Source organism: Diorhabda carinulata, chromosome 7 (assembly GCF_026250575.1).
Source record: "Diorhabda carinulata isolate Delta chromosome 7, icDioCari1.1, whole genome shotgun sequence".
NCBI classification, from domain to species: domain Eukaryota; kingdom Metazoa; phylum Arthropoda; class Insecta; order Coleoptera; family Chrysomelidae; genus Diorhabda; species Diorhabda carinulata.
In genome coordinates this window covers 24,325,553-24,348,572 of record NC_079466.1, presented here as the reverse complement: position 1 = coordinate 24,348,572, position 23,020 = coordinate 24,325,553, and the positions used below count along the sequence as shown (strand labels likewise).

The 23,020-nt window shown below is 30.8% G+C and overlaps 1 protein-coding gene across 1 annotated transcript in view; it reads left to right on the top strand.

The window, feature by feature from the left end:
* The window catches only part of LOC130896609 (zwei Ig domain protein zig-8-like), a 216,545-nt gene that overhangs the window by 149,333 nt on the left and 44,192 nt on the right, over positions 1-23,020 (top strand). The window contains exons 3-4 of the mRNA XM_057804806.1: positions 14,924-15,108; positions 16,779-16,880. Of these exons, the coding sequence (XP_057660789.1) occupies positions 14,924-15,108; positions 16,779-16,880 (287 nt within the window). The remainder of the gene's footprint in view (positions 1-14,923; positions 15,109-16,778; positions 16,881-23,020) is intronic.

Sequence of the window (23,020 nt, the reverse complement as noted above, 5' to 3'; positions counted from 1 at the left end):
AAATCCGCTTCGTCATTCCATTGGTAATTTACCTTTTATTTCATCCAATCTCTTAGCACGTGAAAAATTTTTCTTCACTACGGGGTATGACGATTATTCGTGTGTAGAATTGCTCACGATTTCCCAAAGGCCCATTAGAAGGGACCTATTTAAGGTCTTTATTCTCCTAACAAAACAATTCCACGTTCCAGCGCAGGGTCGCACTTAAATGACTCTTTGTTGTTGGGAAAAAAGTCGTTGTCGGTCGGATTTTATTTAGTAAATTAGTTGTTAAAAAGTCATTTTCTGTTGTACTTTGATACAGTGAAATTTTTAAACAACTACCGCCATCTCTAGGTCGAGCCAGGTACTACAAATGTTCAGTCTTTCCAAGGTTTCAAGTTCTAATGGAATCACGAGCTTTTTTCGCCCAAAAATTTATTTTCTTAGACCTATTTCACCCCAAATCCATTCATTGAGGTTTTATCATTTTATCAGCTTTTATTAGGCCGAGCTTTTCGAAAAAAAATCAAATTATTAAGGAAGTTTCTTTCGTGTATGAACTACGACAGCTGTCAAACTATTTTTGGTAACGTATTTGATGAATTAAATTAAAAAATCGGTAAATTCAAAGTCAAGCCTTGTTTTTAGAGAGAAATCACGAACTAAATCACTTGTTTTATTGGAGTCCAGTCGATTTTACTTTGTAGAGTTGCACTTGGAGGTATCGTACAACCAACCAAACCTCGTACCTTATTTTTGTACGTATTTAACTGTATTCAATAGCCAATTATATTACGCTTAGTTGCAGGACTAATTTTTGAAAACCAAATAAGATCTGGTTGGATTTGGACATCAATTTTATCTTCAGTCGTTGAATTCTCATCAGGTCTTGATTAAACTTACTACCGATGCAATTATCCCGATTTTAAAATTTTTAAATGATGTCTTTTTGTTTATAGAAGGAGTAAATTCAAAATATAAATTGATCACCTCTTCTAAAATGTTAAAAAGATGTAAAATTGATACTAAGTTTGTGTTTTTACTCTTTCGAAAGCAGCGATTATCATTTATTCCTTGTTATTGATTCTTCAGGTGAATCAAATGTTGAAAATGTGAAATTTAGGCCGATGGATTCCTGGCTAACAAATCTTCACCGAAATACCACTGTTTAATATTAATGATCTGTTGTTAGGATTAAGGATAGTTACAAGTTTGAGATCCTTTTCACCAGCATTTCGTTTGAAAGGGATACGCTTTGTAATCGCAGAAACTCGAATTTCTCGTTGTACAACTGTGACTTTATTGTAATAAAGTATTCAATAGTTGGGTTTCCACCTTATATACAGTATGATCTATTCATCTCCCTTTAGAATACGTCCATTAAAAGGAAAAAAGACGATTCCCAACAACTGTTTCAGCTCCAGCCTTCGCTGATGTTTATCAGTGATTTCCATCAAGGATCTACTCGATGAAACTGCAAACCAGATCTGTCCGATTGATTTTCACGCTGCAAGGACCGTTTTTACCGATTCGTTTGGAGCTAGATTCCCAAGCGTACCCCGAGGAAGCTATTCTGAACATAATTTTGATCGTTTGGAGATTGTTCTGGGAAAAATGAACAATTTTCAAAAGATATCGAGAAGTTTCTTGACTGACTAAATGTCGTTGACATTGCTGCGTCATCCTCCGAACCAAATATTAATTTTGGTCGAGGATGCACTATATATATTTGATATTTCTTCAGTTGAAGCCGTACTTCTTGTTTACAACTTGATTGTGACTTTAAAAAGAATTTCATGGATGAAGATGTTGTAAAGGCAGAAGATTTAACTGACGATGATTATTGTTTTGACCAAATAACTGAAGAATCTTATCGAAATGATATAATTTCGAAAATCTACCATCACCAACTGCAAAAGAGTCTCACAAATCTCTGCAATAGATCTAGGATATGATCTAGGATAAATTACAAACAGTGAACTTCCAGTTTTATCAAAAGTTTAATAAACTGCTTCAACAGATCTTGGGGTTTTGTTTATTTGAATTCAAAATCCCGAATGTCACAATAAGATCCTTGCTAGTATCGCCAGGATATGATATAACTTGATTAAAATTCATATTGTTACCATAAATACCGAAAAGTTAAAATTAATTAATCCTGTTAAACATAACCACTTTTGCCTTACACTGAGGATGACCTTTTTCTCCACGGCATTGTCCCGAGATTTGTTGTAGCGGGATCTCAAACCTGCTAAATAATTTAGAAGGCGACGAAGTTCTCCTTTGGGGATCTCCAAGGAAAACGCGATTTTATTTAGCCGGCTTAAATCGAGACAAAAATGTTTTTAATGGGATCAGATTAATGGGAATAGGTAACGGGATATCCTGATAGATTTATGGATGGATAGCTCGGGGTTGTTATATTGATCTGGAGGTTCGTACAAGAATGGTCCAATTAGAAGCGTTCCGTCAACGTTTATATGAAAAACTATTACAGAGTCGTTTGTACCATTTTTATTTCTATGAGGATTCGAAAGGAAGGAAATTCTGAAAGAATCTCGTCGTTGTCTGCGGTGAAATAACTAAAATCGAATTATAATCTAGAGATCCGAACGATATATCGATGTTTCAATATCTCAATTTCCAAAAAAAGGAAAAATTTGGATTCCCAACAAACATCTAATCGACTAAATTGCGAACCGGAACTATTTGATTGAATTTAATACTTCAAGGATCCAGGCTGTTGTTTTTACAAAGATAGAACTACTTTTTGGAAAAAAATTACATGCTTGTAGGAGAAATTCGATATTTTCGATATAATTCGAGATATCGATTCATTTTCCACGAAAATCGATTGGGAAAACTCATATCTAAATGTATTTTCATATTGGAGTCGTTTAGTTAAATATTTGTGAGGAATATACGGGGCTAAACATTGTGTAAGTTTGTTTTTTTTTGAAATAATTCAGGAAAATTGTATTAACTGGAAAACTATACATTTTATCCCGAAAATTTTTGGATAAATCCGACAGAAATACATGATAGTCATTTGTTTTTTCTTTTTTTTTCGCAATAATAGCGAATTTTCAACTATTTCTTTTTAAATTCAGAAATTTAGAAAAAAAATGACATGTTTGTAGAAGAAATTCGATATTTTCGATATAATTCGAGATATCGATTCATTTTCCACGAAAATCGATTGGGAAAACTCATATCTAAATGTATTTTCATATCGGATGCGTTTAGTTTGATATTTGTGAGGAATATACGGGGCTAAACATTGTGTAAGTTTGTTTTTTTTTGAAATAATTCAGGAAAATTGTATTAACTGGAAAACTATACATTTTATCCCGAAAATTTTTGAATAAATCCGACAGAAATACATGATAGTCATTTGTTTTTTCTTTTTTTTCGCAATAATAACGAATTTTCAACTATTTCTTTTTAAATTCAGAAATTTAGAAAAAAAATGACATGCTTGTAGAAGAAATTCGATATTTTCGATATAATTCGAGATATCGATTCATTTTCCACGAAAATCGATTGGGAAAACTCATATCTAAATGTATTTTCATATCGGATGCGTTTAGTTTGATATTTGTGAGGAATATACGGGGCTAAACATTGTGTAAGTTTGTTTTTTTTTGAAATAATTCAGGAAAATTGTATTAAATGGAAAACTATACATTTTATCCCGAAAATTTTTGAATAAATCCGACAGAAATACATGATAGTCATTTGTTTTTTCTTTTTTTTTTGCAATAATAGCGAATTTTCAACTATTTCTTTTTAAATTCAGAAATTTAGAAAAAAAATGACATGTTTGTAGAAGAAATTCGATATTTCCGAAATAATTCGAGATATCGATTCATTTTCCACGAAAATCGATTGGGAAAACTCATATCTAAATGTATTTTCATATCGGATGCGTTTAGTTTGATATTTGTGAGGAATATACGGGGCTAAACATTGTGTAAGTTTGTTTTTTTTTGAAATAATTCAGGAAAATTGTATTAAATGGAAAACTATACATTTTATCCCGAAAATTTTTGAATAAATCCGACAGAAATACATGATAGTCATTTGTTTTTTCTTTTTTTTTGCAATAATAGCGAATTTTCAACTATTTCTTTTTAAATTCAGAAATTTAGAAAAAAAATGACATGTTTGTAGAAGAAATTCGATATTTTCGATATAATTCGAGATATCGAATCATTTTCCACGAAAATCGATTGGGAAAACTCATATCTAAATGTATTTTCATATCGGATGCGTTTAGTTTGATATTTGTGAGGAATATACGGGGCTAAACATTGTGTAAGTTTGTTTTTTTTTGAAATAATTCAGGAAAATTGTATTAACTGGAAAACTATACATTTTATCCCGAAAATTTTTGAATAAATCCGACAGAAATACATGATAGTCATTTGTTTTTTCTTTTTTTTTTGCAATAATAGCGAATTTTCAACTATTTCTTTTTAAATTCAGAAATTTAGAAAAAAAATGACATGTTTGTAGAAGAAATTCGATATTTCCGAAATAATTCGAGATATCGATTCATTTTCCACGAAAATCGATTGGGAAAACTCATATCTAAATGTATTTTCATATCGGATGCGTTTAGTTTGATATTTGTGAGGAATATACGGGGCTAAACATTGTGTAAGTTTGTTTTTTTTTGAAATAATTCAGGAAAATTGTATTAAATGGAAAACTATACATTTTATCCCGAAAATTTTTGAATAAATCCGACAGAAATACATGATAGTCATTTGTTTTTTCTTTTTTTTTGCAATAATAGCGAATTTTCAACTATTTCTTTTTAAATTCAGAAATTTAGAAAAAAAATGACATGTTTGTAGAAGAAATTCGATATTTTCGATATAATTCGAGATATCGATTCATTTTCCACGAAAATCGATTGAGAAAACTAATATCTAAATGTATTTTCATATCGGATGCGTTTAGTTTGATATTTGTGAGAAATATACAGGGTTAAGTTTGGTATTTTCTTTATAAATAACATCGTATAAATTTATAGTATCTAAAGTTGTGAAATGGCAACGTTGTAATAACATAAAACTAGAAATTACTGAAGAAAATTTCAGATTTCAGATTTAGCACTGAAAATAGAAAAAAATTCGTCCAGAATCTGATGTTTTTCTGTCACAAAAACAAAAAATTTGAAAAAAATGACATCCCTGCTCAAAAAATTCCATATTTCTCAAGCCATTCGAGATATCAAATTATTTTTAACATGAATCAATTAAGAAAACAAGTTTTCAAGTTACAGTGTACATTGCATCCATCCATTACCATATATGTGAGAAATATACAGGGTTAAACATAATGTAAGTTTGGTATTTTCTTTATAAATAACATCGTATAAATTTATAGTTTCTACAGTTGTGAAATGGCAACGTTGTAATAACATAAAACTAGAAATTACTGAAGAAAATTTTAAATTTCAGAGGGGACCCCTTTGCACTGAAAATAGAAAAAAATTCGTCCAGAATCTGATGTTTTTCTGTCACAAAATCAAAAAATTTGAAAAAATTAACATCCCTGCTAAAAAAATTCCATATTTCTCAAGCCATTCGAGATATCAAATTATTTTTGACATGAATCAATTAAGAAAACAAGTTTTCAAGTTACAGTATACATTGCATTCATTCATTACCATATTTGTGAGAAATATACAGGGTTAAAGTTGAAGTGAATATTTTTCACTACACTACATTAATCCATAGACAAATAAAGACGTTTACGTTTCGTTTCTTAGTTAATTCGGTATTTGTTCGAATCAACCCTCGTATAAACGTAAAATGTGAATTATATTTATGATCGTAAAATTTACACATCGCGTTTCAAAACCGAGATTTCTATTTGCCAAAGCCTATCATATACTTCCGAATTTATTTATTTTACAGTAACCACATTATACACGGAACGCATTATTCATGTACATTATCCGTTGTGTCGGATTTGCGAAATTTATAACAGTCGCACAGGATCCAGGTTCCATTATCAAAACAACGTCGACCTTTGGATTTGCCTTGAACAATGAGCGTTTTCTGGAACGTTCGATTCGGGTCATTTTTGAAGGTTTGAAAAATTACGATCGGCTTCGGTACGAGTAATTACCAATGAATGGTTCCGTTACAATGAAGGTTTCATTTATCTAGTTGAATGGGAGAAAAGAAATGCCATAGACTCGTTCCGCTACATTTAATATTTGCCACAATTAATTTCTTTTTTTTCCCCATCCAATTCTCACCGGTTTTTGGAATCCACGTTACACGGAAAATTTATTATCAAACAATCGATCCCAACAATGAATTCAATCGATCGAAAATTTTCCAAATTACGATATTATATATACTCAATCATTATCACCTTTAATATATGTATACCAAGCCTGCAGAAAGTCTTTTCCACTTAAATCATCTTCAACGTCTTCTCGACCATCTTAAGACTTCCAAAAACACGTGCAACATTCATTGACACAAAATTTCATGTAAAATTTCATCGCAATCAGTTGTTGATCATTTTTATACGAAGGCAACGGCTACACTGGTTTGTCTACAGATATGGCGTTCGAAAGAATATTTGACAGTGGTTAACCTTTGACTATTTAATAACCACACCTCGTAAACACGTTATTATAGTTTATTTTAAAATAAGGATGATTTTCAAGCAAAAAATTACATAGAGGATAGAAAAAATTACATCTAGGAACTATGAAAATAAAGAAGATTTGCTGGAGACAAGTAAAAACGTCCAACACTTCTTGGAATTAATCGAAATAGATCTGCAAATGGATCTGCAAATGTATAGGAGGATAGATCCTTTGTAGGACCTGTTCCTTGTAAGGAATCGGGTACAGGATAGAAAAAATTACATCTAGGAACTATGAAATGAAAGAAGATTTGCTGGAGACAAGTAAAAACGTCCAACACTTCTTGGAATGAATCGAAATAGATCTGCAAATGGATCTGCAGATGTATTGGAGGATAGATGCTTTGTAGGACCTGTTCCTTGTAAGGAATCGGGTACAGGATAGAAAAAATTACATCTAGGAACTATGAAATGAAAGAAGATTTGCTGGAGAGAAGTAAAATCGTCGCAAACTTCTTGGAATTAATCGAAATAGATCTATAAATGGATCTGCAAATGTATAGGAGGATAGATCCTTTGTAGGACCTGTTCTTTGTAAGAAATCTGATACAGGATAGAAAAAATTACATCTAGTAACTATGAAATGAAAGAAGATTTGCTGGAGACACGTAAAATCGTCCAACACTTCTTGAAATGAATCGAAATAGATCTGCAAATGTATAGGAGGATAGATGTTTTGTAGGACCTGTTCCTTGTAAGGAATCGGGTACAGGATAGAAAAAATTACATCTAGGAACTATGAAATGAAAGAAGATTTGCTGGAGAGAAGTAAAATCGTCGCAAACTTCTTGGAATTAATCGAAATAGATCTATAAATGGATCTGCAAATGTATAGGAGGATAGATCCTTTGTAGGACCTGTTCTTTGTAAGAAATCTGATACAGGATAGAAAAAATTACATCTAGTAACTATGAAATGAAAGAAGATTTGCTGGAGACACGTAAAATCGTCCAACACTTCTTGAAATGAATCGAAATAGATCTGCAAATGTATAGGAGGATAGATGTTTTGTAGGACCTGTTCCTTGTAAGGAATCGGGTACAGGATAGAAAAAATTACATCTAGGAACTATGAAAATAAAGAAGATTTGCTGGAGAGAAGTAAAATCGTCGCAAACTTCTTGGAATTAATCGAAATAGATCTATAAATGGATCTACAAATGTATAGGAGGATAGATCCTTTGTAGGACCTGTTCCTTGTAAGGAATCGGGTACAGGATAGAAAAAATTACATCTAGTAACTATGAAATGAAAGAAGATTTGCTGGAGAGAAGTAAAATCGTCGCAAACTTCTTGGAATTAATCGAAATAAATCTATAAATGGATCTGCAAATGTATAGGAGGATAGATCCTTTGTAGGACCTGTTCCTTGTAAGGAATCTGATACAGGATAGAAAAAATTACATCTAGGAACTATGAAATGAAAGAAGATTTGCTGGAGAGAAGCAAAATCGTCCAACACTTCTTGGAATGAATCGAAATATATCTACAAATGGATCTGCAAATGTATAGGAGGATAGATCCTTTGTAGGACCTGTTCCTTGTAAGGAATCTGATACAGGATAGAAAAAATTACATCTAGGAACTATGAAATGAAAGAAGATTTGCTGGAGAGAAGCAAAATCGTCCAACACTTCTTGGAATGAATCGAAATATATCTACAAATGGATCTTCAAATGTATAGAAGGATAGATCCTTTGTAGGACCTGTTCCTTGTAAGAAATCGGGTACAGGATAGAATAAATTGAACGAAGATTTACTAGAAAGAATTAGAGTCGTCTTTTTCCATCTACGCTGCATTCTACATTAAAGATTCCGTCTTTAGATTTATCTCAATCCAAGAATTCTCGCCATTCCTGAGATATAAAAATTCGTTTCACATGATTTTAGAAAAATCCCATTCGAGCGAGTATAAATCCTTCTTTTTGGGCTTGTATCTAATATTAAGCATGACGTCAAGCTTCCTGAAGAGACTATTCCTAATTATATCCACTTTGAAATACGCTTCCGATGTTTTATATGCCGAAGCAGCTTCAGAAATTGTAAGGGACTTGACTAGAGTGCCGCTACTTTGGATATTTGTTGTGAGGTTGTCAACGAAATATAATTTATAGCTACCAAATGAGGGAGATTGTCGAGTTGAAACTTTGTTATTGATGAGTCTCTACTATGACATAAAATCTACACTGCAAAAAATAAATTTTCACTTAATTAACATTGAATATGATTCGATTTAATATCGATTTAGAAATTCGATAAATATTGATATAGAATGTGTAAAAAAATAACAAATACAGAGAAAGAACAAGAATTTGAGACAGTAACTAAAAGAGAAATGGGGAAAATTCGAAATAAAGAAAAGAATGAAGTTTGACGATGATTTTAATGATACAAATGAAGCAAAAATGATAAAAAACAAATATAGAACTCAAACAACGAACAGTATGAAGGGAAGAAACAAATTAGAAGATAATTTCTATAGAAAAGTGAAGAAGAAATAAAAAAAAAACACCTATTTTGAACAATTGAATCAAACAGATACAAATTTGTGTTAAAATGTCAAAAAATATCTGGAGAAAACGTACAAACAAAAAACTAATGATAATATACAGGAAGTCGACAATAACACATCAAAAAATTCAGATATGATACTAAGAAGAATGAAAAAAAGTGGAAAGAAGAAGAAAAACACCTTACAAAAAGCATATAATTGATATTTAAAGTAGAGCAGACGTGTAGAAAGAAAAAACCACGCTCTAAATCTCTCAACTCTGCTCTAATTTGATTCGCTTGACGTAAAAATTTTTAGGCTCGTTAAGTGACTTAGAAAGTTGCAATTCAACGGTTTTTCTTCCTATTTGGTCTACAAACAAAGCACAGAAACAAACTCAAATGAAGTTAAAGCTGATATAAGAATGTCATTACTTATAAACACTCTCCGAGTAAATCCCACATTATGTCATAGTTGTTAATGGAATAAAATAAACGAAACTAACCTCAAATTATTTCTTTTTGTTTTAGCGTCGATGTAATTCACAAAAAAATAACGCTTGACATTTTAATCTGCCATAAAATATTCAGGAGAACGGCGGTGAAGACTTATTTAGAGCATCTCGCCAGATGGTGAAAACTCTAAGGGTTTTTTTTATTAATCTGAACTGAGCGTTTATTTTATGAAAATAAGACGATATGAAAATATCCTTCGATAAATAAGACATGAATGAGCGTGGATGAATTCATATTAAAACGCGTTTTATCACATTGATAAGGGTTTCAATGAAGTAATCTTTCAAATAAAAATCGTGTTAGATCGATAGATGATTTGGGTAATTATGGAGGTTTCAGCAATCGCTTCTTCTTTTTTTGAGCTGAATTTCTTACCGGCGAACTTTATTTCGCGATCAGAGAACAGCCAGTGGTCACTAGAAGCCAAATCTAGACTATACGGTGGTTGAGGAAGCAATTCGTTCAATTTAACCATCGTTGTTATGAATCGGTGTATTGTCTTGGTGAAACTTCGACGTTTTTCCTTCATTTTTACATTCAAACCCTTCAATAACTTTATGTAGTATTCGCTATTGATTGCTTTTCCATTTTGGAGATTGGTCGGTGAACAAAATTCCAAAATACTGAAGCCATAACCTTCCCAGATGAATATTGTGCTTTTGGACGCTTTGGACGTGGTTCAACGACTCTAGTCCACTCAGATGATGATCATTTTGATTCCTAAGTGAAGCGATGGATCCACATTTCATCCATTACCCAAAAAATTTCATTTATTACGTGTAAACACGACCAAACACTGCTGGGAATCATCAACACGTTGTTTGTTTTTGACCGACTGTAGATAAACGCGGCACCCATTTTGATTTGATTTTTTGATGTTTTCTGCGGTAACCACCTCAAATGGATGACCACAAGACGTTTACCATCATCGGTGTCTGTACATAAATGAATATTGCTGAGCTTGTACAGTTTTTTTTTTTCATCAAAAAATAATGATAAGTTAATACACTAAATTGCTTAAAAAAACGAAAATAGCTTCACTTAAACGTCTGTCACTTCTTTGTTACTAATCGAAACGTCATGAAATTTGACACATAGTCTATTGACAGCTCGTACTTCATAAACGTCATTTCGTTTTCGCCCTCAAAAAGTAGTTTCACTCAAATGTCTGTCACTTTTTTATTACCAATCGAAACGTCATGAAATTTGACATATAGTGTTTTGAAAGTTGGTACTTCGTAAACGTCATATGGATTTGACAGTGGCAGCGCCATCTGTGTGTCAGTCAGACGATTATTAAGAAAAATAAAACTTTGAATGGAATTGATAAATTTGGAAACTTCTACTTTCTCATAATTAAATCATGTCTTCTAAAAACGATCTATTTAAAGTTGTTTTAGTTCCCAGATCCTTAATTGAATTCGTAGTTTCGCTAGAATGGGAAATTGCACTAGAGATAATTGCTAGCTTACATCAACCGATATATTATACAGAGCTTCAAGTTGAACGTAGTTAGATCAGATTATAAAGCGGTTACGAGATTGATTTTCGGTTTTTCGAAACTGATATTACGAGAAAACTAAAATTCAATGGAATAAACAACTCGAAAAGTTGACTAGATATACTAAAATGTAAAGAAATTAAAACTGAAAGCTTCGATTTTAATACCTTCTCTTAGATACTGTATTTTAATCATTTTTATGATTATTTATGGGATTTTTATGTCCATTTTGACTGTTGGGACGTTCAATAAGTCTTATTGTGAAGGCTATGTACGCCAATTTATTCGAGTTGACCTTTGGAGTGATGATTAAAAGTAAAGATTCAATTTAGACCGGTTTCGGTTTTTTCAGGTCTCGTCAGCACAGCATATCTTATTTTTACGAAAATTGATTTGAATCTAATACCGAATAGAATGATTAGAAGTTATTATTATTGTCAAATTTATATGTAGCGCATATCAATCGTGTTTTAATTGAAGTTTGATTTTAATTTCAATTTTTGTACGTATTGCACGTTTATTCGTTACGTCGATCAACGTCCGCTATTTCCGGTCGAAATTGTATACATTTCAAAAATCACGAAATGACTGTTGATCAAATATTGGCACATTTCGAATATTTCAGCTTTTCACTAACAGACTTTCCGAATTCTAAACATCCAGATTTCGATTGGAAAAATATTTTTTTCAACTAAAACAGTTAAGAAATATCACTAAATCATTTTTGTGTGATACTCCCAGTATATTTATCTATATTCAGTTTTCTCTTATAATTTTCCTACTATATAACATTATACAGGTTGTCCCACGACGAGTTAAAACTATCTCTATATATGACAGAATACTTGTAGTAAAATAATGAAAATTCTCAAATTTTGGGTTTTCGGATACGATCTTTTTAACTAGAATATTTTCAAAGATGGCCGACTTCCGGTTCTACCGGAAATTGACTGTAACTTCGTTATTTTGTATAGACTACCCTGTATATTCATACATTTTTGAAATCTACGTAAAATTTTAGTATAGTTTTGTCTAAAAACTTTTTTCGAAAAATGCTTATTTTTCGAGTTATAAATTTTTTTGTAAAAAATTTTAGCCCCTTATAAATTATTTTTTTACCAGGACACCCTTAAAAATATGAAAATAATTTCTGTTCGGTTGCTTTTATCAAGGTTAGCCGTATTTGAATCTATATTGAAAAATTTCTTATTCTATACAGGGTGTGTATAAAAATTGTTCAAAGTTGGATGAGTTAAAACTATCTGTATATGGCAAAATACTTATAGTAAAATAATGAAAATTCTCAAATTTTGGGTTTTCGGATACGATCTTTTTAACTAGAATATTTTCAAAGATGGCCGACTTCCGGTTCTACCGGAAATTGACTGTAACTTCGTTATTTTGTATAGACTACCCTGTATATTCATACATTTTTGAAATTTACGTAAAATTTTAGTATAGTTTTGTCTAAAAACTTTTTTCGAAAAATGCTTATTTTTCGAGTTATAAATTTTTTTGTAAAAAATTTTAGCCCCTTATAAATTATTTTTTTACGAGGACACCCTTAAAAATATGAAAATAATTTCTGTTCGGTTGCGTTTATCAAGGTCAGACGTATTTAAATCTATATTGAAAAATTTCTTATTCTATACAGGGTGTGTATAAAAATTGTTCAAAGTTGGATGAGTTAAAACTATCTGTATATGGCAAAATACTTATAGTAAAATAATGAAAATTCTCAAATTTTGGGTTTTCGGATACGATCTTTTTAACTAGAATATTTTCAAAGATGGCCGACTTCCGGTTCTACCGGAAATTGGCTGTAACTTCGTTATTTTGTATAGACTACCCTGTATATTCATACATTTTTGAAATTTACGTAAAATTTTAGTATAGTTTTGTCTAAAAACTTTTTTCGAAAAATGCTTATTTTTCGAGTTATAAATTTTTTTGTAAAAAATTTTAGCCCCTTATAAATTATTTTTTTACGAGGACACCCTTAAAAATATGAAAATAATTTCTGTTCGGTTGCGTTTATCAAGGTCAGACGTATTTAAATCTATATTGAAAAATTTCTTATACTATACAGGGTGTGTATAAAAAGTGTTCAAAGTTGGATGAGTTAAAACTATCTGTATATGGTAAAATACTCATAGTAAAATAATGAAAATTCTCAAATTTTGGGTTTTCGGATACGATCTTTTTAACTAGAATATTTTCAAAGATGGCCGACTTCCGGTTCTACCGGAAATTAACTGTAACTTCGTTATTTTGTATAGACTACCCTGTATATTAATACATTTTTGAAATCTACGTAAAATTTTAGTATAGTTTTGTCTAAAAACTTTTTTCGAAAAATGCTTACTTTTCGAGTTATTATTTTTTTATAAAAAATTGCAGCCCCTTATAAATTATTTTTTTACGAGGACACCCTTAAAAATATGAAAATAATTTCAGTTCGGTTGCTTTTATCAAGGTTAGCCGTATTTGAATCTATATTGAAAAATTTCTTATTCTATACAGGGTGTGTATAAAAAGTGTTCAAAGTTGGATGAATTAAAACTATCTGTATATGGCAAAATACTTATAGTAAAACAATGAAAATTCTCAAATTTTGGGTTTTCGGATACGATCTTTTTAACTAGAATATTTTCAAAGATGGCCGACTTCCGGTTCTACCGGAAATTGACTATATCTTCGTTATTTTGTATAGACCACCCTGTATATTCATACATTTTTGAAATATACGTAAAATTTTAGTATAGTTTTGTCTATAAACTTTTTTCAAAAAATGCTTACTTTTCGAGTTATCAATTTTTTTGTAAAAAATTACAGATCCTTATAAATTATTTTTTTACAAGGACACCCTTAAGGATATGAAAATAATTTCTGTTCGGTTGTTTTTATCAAGGTCAGACGTATTTAAATCTATATTGAAAAATTTCTTATTCTATACAGGGTGTGTATAAAAATTGTTCAAAGTTGGATGAGTTAAAACTATCTGTATATGGCAAAATACTTATAGTAAAATAATGAAAATTCTCAAATTTTGGGTTTTCGGATACGATCTTTTTAACTAGAATATTTTCAAAGATGGCCGACTTCCGGTTCTACCGGAAATTAACTGTAACTTCGTTATTTTGTATAGACTACCCTGTATATTAATACATTTTTGAAATCTACGTAAAATTTTAGTATAGTTTTGTCTAAAAACTTTTTTCGAAAAATGCTTACTTTTCGAGTTATTATTTTTTTATAGAAAATTGCAGCCCCTTATAAATTATTTTTTTACGAGGACACCCTTAAAAATATGAAAATAATTTCTGTTCGGTTGCTTTTATCAAGGTCAGCCGTATTTGAATCTATATTGAGAAATTTCTTATTTTATACAGGGTGTGTATAAAAAGTGTTTAAAGTTTAACATATTTTCTTTTCATATTCACAGCCCAATCCTTTCCGATTTGCATCAAATTGATATTTTCTATCATCGCAAATATCCACAAACGCTTTTCATACAAATTTTTCACTCTAACCGATATTTTTTGGTACATTTCATCCTATAATTTCATTAATATTCTCGTCAGCACTTTAACCAAATCGTGACATATTGAAGTATTAAATATTCGAAATTTCAAAATCGAAAACAGTCCACGGGGGATCAGTTTCCAGTATAATCTCGTACTAAAAATGATTGTAATCAATCATGTGATTTCATATTGAATAAAAAAAAATCCAAAATTATTTTCGTTTGTTTCAGAAATCGACGTAGATTCTAGATTAGAAGAAATCGATTTAAACGAATTCAATGAATTGAGCGCGTCGTTTCCACCATTGGAAAATCCGCCTGTTCATTTCGTCACCGAAAACAACACAATCGTAACATCCCAAACGGGATCTACAGCTTTAGTACCATGTATAATAAATAATATTGGCGATGGGATGGTAAGTTTATATGTTATTTCATTTCTTTATAATAAAAACGCTTCGATAGTCGCGTGGTTAGGTCGTCGATTGGATATTACACGTCTAATAACGTTTATGAACACACTGTTCACACCAACATTCATAATTACACTGTTTGACGCGCGTTTTGATAACGATTTTACTTAAAGCGTTATTTTCTTCAATTTTTTCGCGCTCAACGCGTTACTTCATCTTCTGAACGGTTTGATTGACAATTTTAGCGAATTTTTTTGAAAATTTACATCAAAACTTCTGCTAATTATCATACTTTTCTAATAAATATCGTCCAAAACTTTTTTTAGGGATTATCTTAACCAACCACAAATTTTTGAAGACATATTTTACTTTTTCACTTAGTTAACTTTCTCGAGATGAAATTTCGTGCTAAAAAATACATTTCGAGATAATTTATATTAAGAAATACGGTTGGCATTTATTTTATTTAAAAAAACATAAAAGCGATTATCTATAGGATGAATAATCGTCTATGCGGTAGTGATAAACTAAAATTATCGTGATCCAGATGAATCCGTCGTGTTTTTTTGGATTTGTACTGATTTATTTAAACGAGCATGTTAACTGACCAAATTATTGATCGAATGCAAATTCGTACTCGATGCGGCAATACCACACTTTGAATAAACACACAATAACCGTAAAATTCAGTTATAGATTACAAATTTCATCAAACGCGCGTGATATCCTCGAAGAAAATTCATTAACTACTAATCAATCGATATATACCTAAACTTTTGTATAAAATAAACTTAAAACAAAACAATTACATACGATAAAAACATTCTGATAAAGTAAAATCATCCAATCGCGAAAAAATTGATTCCGCAAACTTCTAACGACCGGCCTTGCGATTTATTTATAGTTATCGCAATGTCCAGACGTACCGGAAATAAGTAAACGTTTGAAATCGAACGGTAATTCCATCAGTAACGCGAAATCAAGACATCCTTTCCTTATACATGCATTTCTATATATTAATCAAGTTCTAAACCTTCTCTGGACTTCCACAAACAATTCAAGACCAAAATTAAACAAATCGATCCAGCCGTGCTCAAATTTTAGCGAGTCTAACGAACAGAAATTCATTTTTATATATATAAATTCGAAAAGGACGATCAAATTTGACTTTATATTAATTACATATGACGTTGCTCAATTAAAAAATGTAATTTTCCTGAACTACGGGCTATTTATGAGATTTTAATTTCATATTGACAAAAACACAGTTGAAATACAGTCTGTTAAACATTTTAAAACTTTTTGATAGAGTATAATCGTCCAAACGCGAAACAGTTGATTCCGCACACTTCTAACGACCGGCCTTGCGATTTATTTATAGTTATCGCAATGTCCAGACGTACCGGAAATAAGTAAACGTTTGAAATCGAACGGTAATTCCATCAGTAACGCGAAATCAAGACATTCCTTCCTTGTACATGCATTTTTACATATTAATCAACGTCTAAACCTTCTCTGGACTTCCACAAACAATTCAAGACCAAAATTAAACAAATCGATCCAGCCGTTCTCAAATTTTAGCGAGCCTAACGAACAGAAATTCATTTTTATATAAATAAATTCGAAAACGACGATTAAAATTGTGTTTATATCAATTATTAAATCAATTTCAGGTATCTTGGATACGGAGGAAAGATTACCACCTTCTCACTGTCGGTTTAACCACTTACAGCAGTGATGACAGGTTTCAAGCTATACATTTACAGCATTCAGAGGTAAGAACTAGTGAAATATTCACAGATCAATTAGATTGTAACATCACTAAACCGTTTTACGTGAAGTTAGCTCTATATTAGTTTCGACGTTCTTTTTACAAATCTTCTCTTTTTAATAATCAAATCAAATTTTAGCGATCAAACGTTTTGACTGATAGTGTACAATATTCATAATGTTTTCACTATAAATATGAGTAATTTGGTGGTCTATGTCAGCAAACATTGAGGCGTGTATCGATTTGTTGACGACATTTTCAATGTCCGATGATTTTAGATCAGTATAGATTTTTTTTGAGAAGTTGTATTCGAAAAATCGTTTGTTTTGAATGGATCTTCCTAAACATTGTAAAGTTTCACATTGAACTTGAATTTTGGAGATTAAAAAACAAAATGTAAGTTTCTAAATTATATCAAAATGTATTTCGAATGATCCTAGATACGGTTCTGTATAAATTGGAATTGAATTTTCTGATAGGCCCTCACTTTAACGAGGTTTGACTTTCCTAAGAAAGTATCTGATTCCCTTTGGATTGAAAATGAGTGTTTACTTTTCATATCCATGAAAATTGGATTTTTTTTATGAATCTTTTTATCGAAATATGGAATTTTAGAAAAATATTCGTCGTGGTCGAAAGAAATACTACATTTCTACAACAACATGAGCTGAAAAACTGAATGAGGCATTTATGGATCAAAATCAAAGCTCGACATACCATCAGGGGAAACATTTACCATTTTCTAGGCAGAGCTGCTCAAGAAAAACCTTGGTTAGAAACCTTGCTAGAAAGAAATACTCAATACTAGAAGATAGATTTTGTAAGAGGCATTTTGAAGCTACCACGGGCTAATCCAGACAATAAAATTGAAGCCATTCAATCTGAAATAACTAGATTTACATGCATAGATTGATAAATATAAACATTCCAATAGAAATGGGTAGCCAAAGACGGCTATTCATGGGTCGATAAAGATTTTTTCCTAGGTGGAACTATATCTGGTAAACAGATGGTTCGACCTAGCGTAAAGAGCTGATTTAGGCATTTTTAGATCGAAATACCATCATATACCATCAGGGGAACCATTTACCATTTTCTAGGCAAAGTTGCTCAAGAGAAACCTTGGTTAGAAACCTTGCTAGAAAGAAATACTCAATACTAGAAGATAGATTTTGTAAGAAGCATTTTGAAGCTACCACGGGCTAATCCAGGCAATAAAATTGAAGCCATTCAATCTGAAATAACTAGATTTACATGCATAGATTGATAAATATAAACATTCCAATAGAAATGGGTAGCCAAAGACGGCTATTCATGGGTCGATAAAGATTTTTTCCTAGGTGGAACTATATCTGGTAAACAGATGGTTCGACCTAGCGTAAAGAGCTGATTTAGGCATTTTTAGATCGAAATACCATCATATACCATCAGGGGAAGCATTTACCATTTTCTAGGCAAAGTTGCTCAAGAGAAACCTTGGTTAGAAACCTTGCTAGAAAGGAGTATTCAATACTAGAAGATTTTGAAGCTACCAGGGGCTAATCATTTACCATTTTTCAGGCAGAGTTTCTACGATATCCAAACGGTATTGAACGCCTTGAAGGTTATTGAATGCATGCCTGAGCTAGCACTGTAAACAAACTCTAAAAATACTAGCACTAGAAACAAAACAACTTTAAAGTGGTTATCAGTACACTAGGGTATACTAGGCGGACAGTTGTGGTGAAAATTGGACTGTGAGACACCCTATTTTGAACTGGTTTCGTGGGATGTCAGATTAACAACAAACTGAGCAAATTATAGAGACAGAAATGCATTTACCAAGATGAAGAACGTCAGAACTATGAGATGAAGATTGTTGCGGAAGATTTATTTTGTAGTTTGGAAGATGTTTTACATTTGAAGTGCATTATGCTTAAATATTTCGATTTGAAGGAAAAAGAATCGTCGATATTGAGCTGTCAGTGCGTTCTTTCAATACAAAGAAACCGTTTACTTTGTTTTTGTTCCTTTGGTGCATTTTCTTAATACTTTCATTAAACCAATGGACCGGAACGAATGACGTCTGCAAGGGAAATAAAATTTCATCAGATAATAAGTGCTAGAATTTCGTGTGTGATTTTAATTTCCCATCCAGTTCTCGTCTGCGGTTTTCCTATCTCCACTAGACTCGCTCGACCCGAGGCCATTATTTCTCTTAATCGAATATCATGCCGGGGTACATGTCAACCCGACTCTTGTCAATTGACTCGGATATTTCAGAATTTCACCGTAACTTTAAATTTCGCTGACGTAAAAGCGCAAAGATAAGAATGGGTGATTTGAAAAAAAAATATGTAATTTGGAAAATATCGTATAAGACAGTTGTTTAGCTTCTGGTTGATTATTTTCGTAGTTTCCGCCTTTTTACGATGTCGTTTGTCAAAATTTCGCATAAATATGATAATTAAATTGTAGTATTTGTATCTAAAGTGGGTATAGATGCTATAAAATGTTTCACATCGTTAAATACGTCCGGGATACCAAGTTTTTCATCTCCTATTTCCATGTACCTGCAGTGGTTTTGATAAAATTTTGACAGCATGTAGGGAATACGTCAAAAAAGAAAATCTGCTTTTGCTCTAGGGGTGAGTTCCATCCCAACTAAGGGGGGAAATTTTTTATGTTGAAAATAACCGCGGAAATTGATAGCAATCGAAATTTTGAACAAAAAATGTTCTCAGTATTTTTTTTGACAAATTAATAGTTTTTTAGTTATGCGCAATCGAAAGATTTTTTGAAAAAAACCACGTTTTTTATCGATTTTTCATTAATAACTCAAATAATTTTGGTTTTATTAGAAAAAGTGTGAGATACAAAAATGAAGTTTATAAAAAAACAAAAGATTGTTGCTTTCAAATTTGCCTTAGGTATAATACAAACAAAGTTATGATTTATTGAAAATTGAATGTTTTTATCGAACGAATTTTTTTTTTGAAATTCAACGTTGAATAACGGAAAAACGGTCGAATTTTCGATGTAATCGTATATAACATTTTTCAAAGTACTTTTAAAAAGCTTTAAAATGAGATAGAGTAGAACTTTCTAGACTAAAAGCAAAAAAAGTTATGGTCGAAATAAAATCAATTTATACTTTTTTTGTAGAAAGAAAGTTCAATTTCACCCTTAGCAGTAGTGCCCAAATCGCAATAAATATATAATTTAGTGATTACATATTTTACTCACATACTAATAACAATTTCCCGAGATTTTGAACCATTTAGAACGCATAATTTCGAAAAAAATTATGTTTAAAATCGAAAAATCATTTTTGAAATTTTTTAAAGTTTCTCTTTTTTTCCAAAATTTCTAATAAACTATAGGATATACATAAAAATTGACAAGGAACAAAAATTTAGCGTTTTTCTTAACAAATATTTTGATTTTTCCGAATTTTTTGTAGCTTCTAAAACAACGGAGATATAACCTTACAAATCGTACCCTAACGTATGACCGATATCATTTTGGGAACCCTTTACACGTTCGCCTAGAAAAAATAAAGGGCTAAAGGAATTTAAAACCTTAATAAACTCATAGTATATAAAATTCTCTATAAATCTGCGTTTCGAACGACTAATTTGCTTGAAAATTAACCGAGATATGGTCAAAAAACATTTTTTTTAATTTCGGAGTATGTATCGGAGATGTAAATATTTTTTTTGTCATAAGGGATGATTTATAGGGGTTAGAAATTTGAAATACATAATATTCAAGTTAAAAAAGATGAAAAAATGTCAATAAATAAATAAATAAACCAAAAAATTTTATAAGTAGATCTGTAAATATATTTTTAAATTTTTTCCGAAATAGGGGATGATTTATAGGGGTCTAAAATTGAAAATACAAAATATTCAAGGCAAAACAAATAAAAATATGTCCATTTAAAATAAATAAGTACATATATAAATATATAAAAATAAATAAATTACCATAAAGTGATTAAATAATATTTTTTTATTTTATATTAATCGGGGGTGCTTTATAAGGGATGAAATAGATTAAAAAGGGTTCAAAAATCATAAATACTACATTTAAGGATTAAACAACTTTTAAAAGTATGTTTCTACTCATTAAATGCTTATACTTATAATTTTATTGATTTTTTGAATTAAGGGGTAGTTTTTACCTCTAAGAGTAATAATAATATACCGGAATAGGGTATATTTTGGAGGTCAGGGTTATTCAAGTTTAATTTCAAATTTTCGGAGGTAATACTTCATTTTTACCTTAGTAGTAGACTAGTAGAAACTTGTGTTATTTTTATGGTTCAGATCAACCAAGAATTGTTACATGTCAAATTAGTAAGGGGCGTTTTACACGTTTTCATTAACAAGTCACTTTTTAGTCATATCTACGAAACTATTTGCTTCATACAGGGTGTCCCACGACGAATGAAATCATGATAATGTCTACGTTTGGGCTTTCGGATACGATCTTTTTAACTAGAATAATTTTAAAGATGGCCGACTTCCGGTTATACCGGAAGTCGACTGTAACTTCGTTATTTTGAATAGAACACCCTGTATATTCATACATTTTTGAAATTTACGTAAAATTTTAGTATAGTTTTGTCTGAAAACTTTTTTCGAAAAATGCATACTTTTTGGGTTATTAATTTTTTTGTAAAAAATTGCAGACCTTTATAAACTATTTTTTTATAAGGATATTCTTAAAGATATGGAAATAGTTTCTGTACGATTGCTTTTAGCAAGGTCAGACGTATTTGAATCTATGTTAAAAAATGTTTCATTTTATACGAGGTACGTATGAAAAGTGTTCAAAGTTTAACTTCATTAATATCAAATTTCTTTATTTTTTTTAAATAGAACCACCCGGTTTTTTCTATTTTAATATATACAGGGGTAATTTCGAAAATTACGAGGTATAAATATCTGGATGCAATAATTGAAAATGGGTAAATTATACAAGATGTCCCATGACGAGTTAAAACTATCTGTATATGGAAAAATGTTTATAGTAGAATCATGAAAATTTCTACGTTTGGGTTTTCGGATACGATCTTTTTAACTAAAATATTTTCAAAGATGGCCGACTTCCGGTTCTACCGGAAATCGACTGTAACTTTGTTTTTTTTGAACAGATCACCCTGTATATTCATACATTTTTGAAATTTACCTAAAATTTTAGTATAGTTTTGTCTGAAAACTTTTTTCGAAAAATGCATGCTTTTTGAGTTATTAATTTTTTTGTAAAAAATTGCAGAACCTTATAAATTATTTTTTTACGAGGACACCCTTGAAAATATGAAAATAATTTCTGTTCGAATGCTTTTATCAAGGTCAAACGTATTTAAATCTATATTGAAAAATTTCTTATTTTATACAGGGTATGTATAAAAATTAAGATAAACTAACATAGTTTCGAGAATTTATAAGAGCTTCTTCAGGCGATGGAAATCGTTGGCATTTGTTTTAATGACAAGAAAATGTCATTAAATGATAAATTACGTGAGAAAACATCGATTTGACTATTATCTCCTTCAAGTATTCAGTTGTTTTTCATTCAAAATCGATTGAATTGCAGTTAACGATATCCGCCTGATTTTGGACAAACTTCTCGACGTTCTTCTCTGAATAAATTCCGGAAATACTTTTCCTTCATTACCAAAAGCTGCATTGTATACATTGTTGTTAAAAATTCACCCTCGTATAAGCATTTAAACGTGATGATATTCATCATTGAGAAACTACAATGTTATTTGCCATTCTTAAGTAAATAATTACTTTTACTTTCATCAAATTTTTGATTCTCTGGTTATTTCCTGGAGTATGAACTAAGAATACGATGAAGAAGGTATTTAGAAACTAAAGCAATTAAAGTTGGCGAAAGTTTACTCAAGAAGTTCTGTTTGTTGTACGTGTATATGTTAGATAGAGGAAGGTTATATTCTAGTAAGTTTGTGAAGATTTACACTGTTTCTGATATCTCGAATTCCGAAGAATGTTGACATTTTTTACCTCTGAATGCATTAAAATAAAAAAAAAACGGGTGGTTCTATTTAAAAATATTGAAAAATTTGATATTTATGAAGTTAAACTTTGAACACTTTTTATACACACCCTGTGTAAAATAAAAATTTTTTCA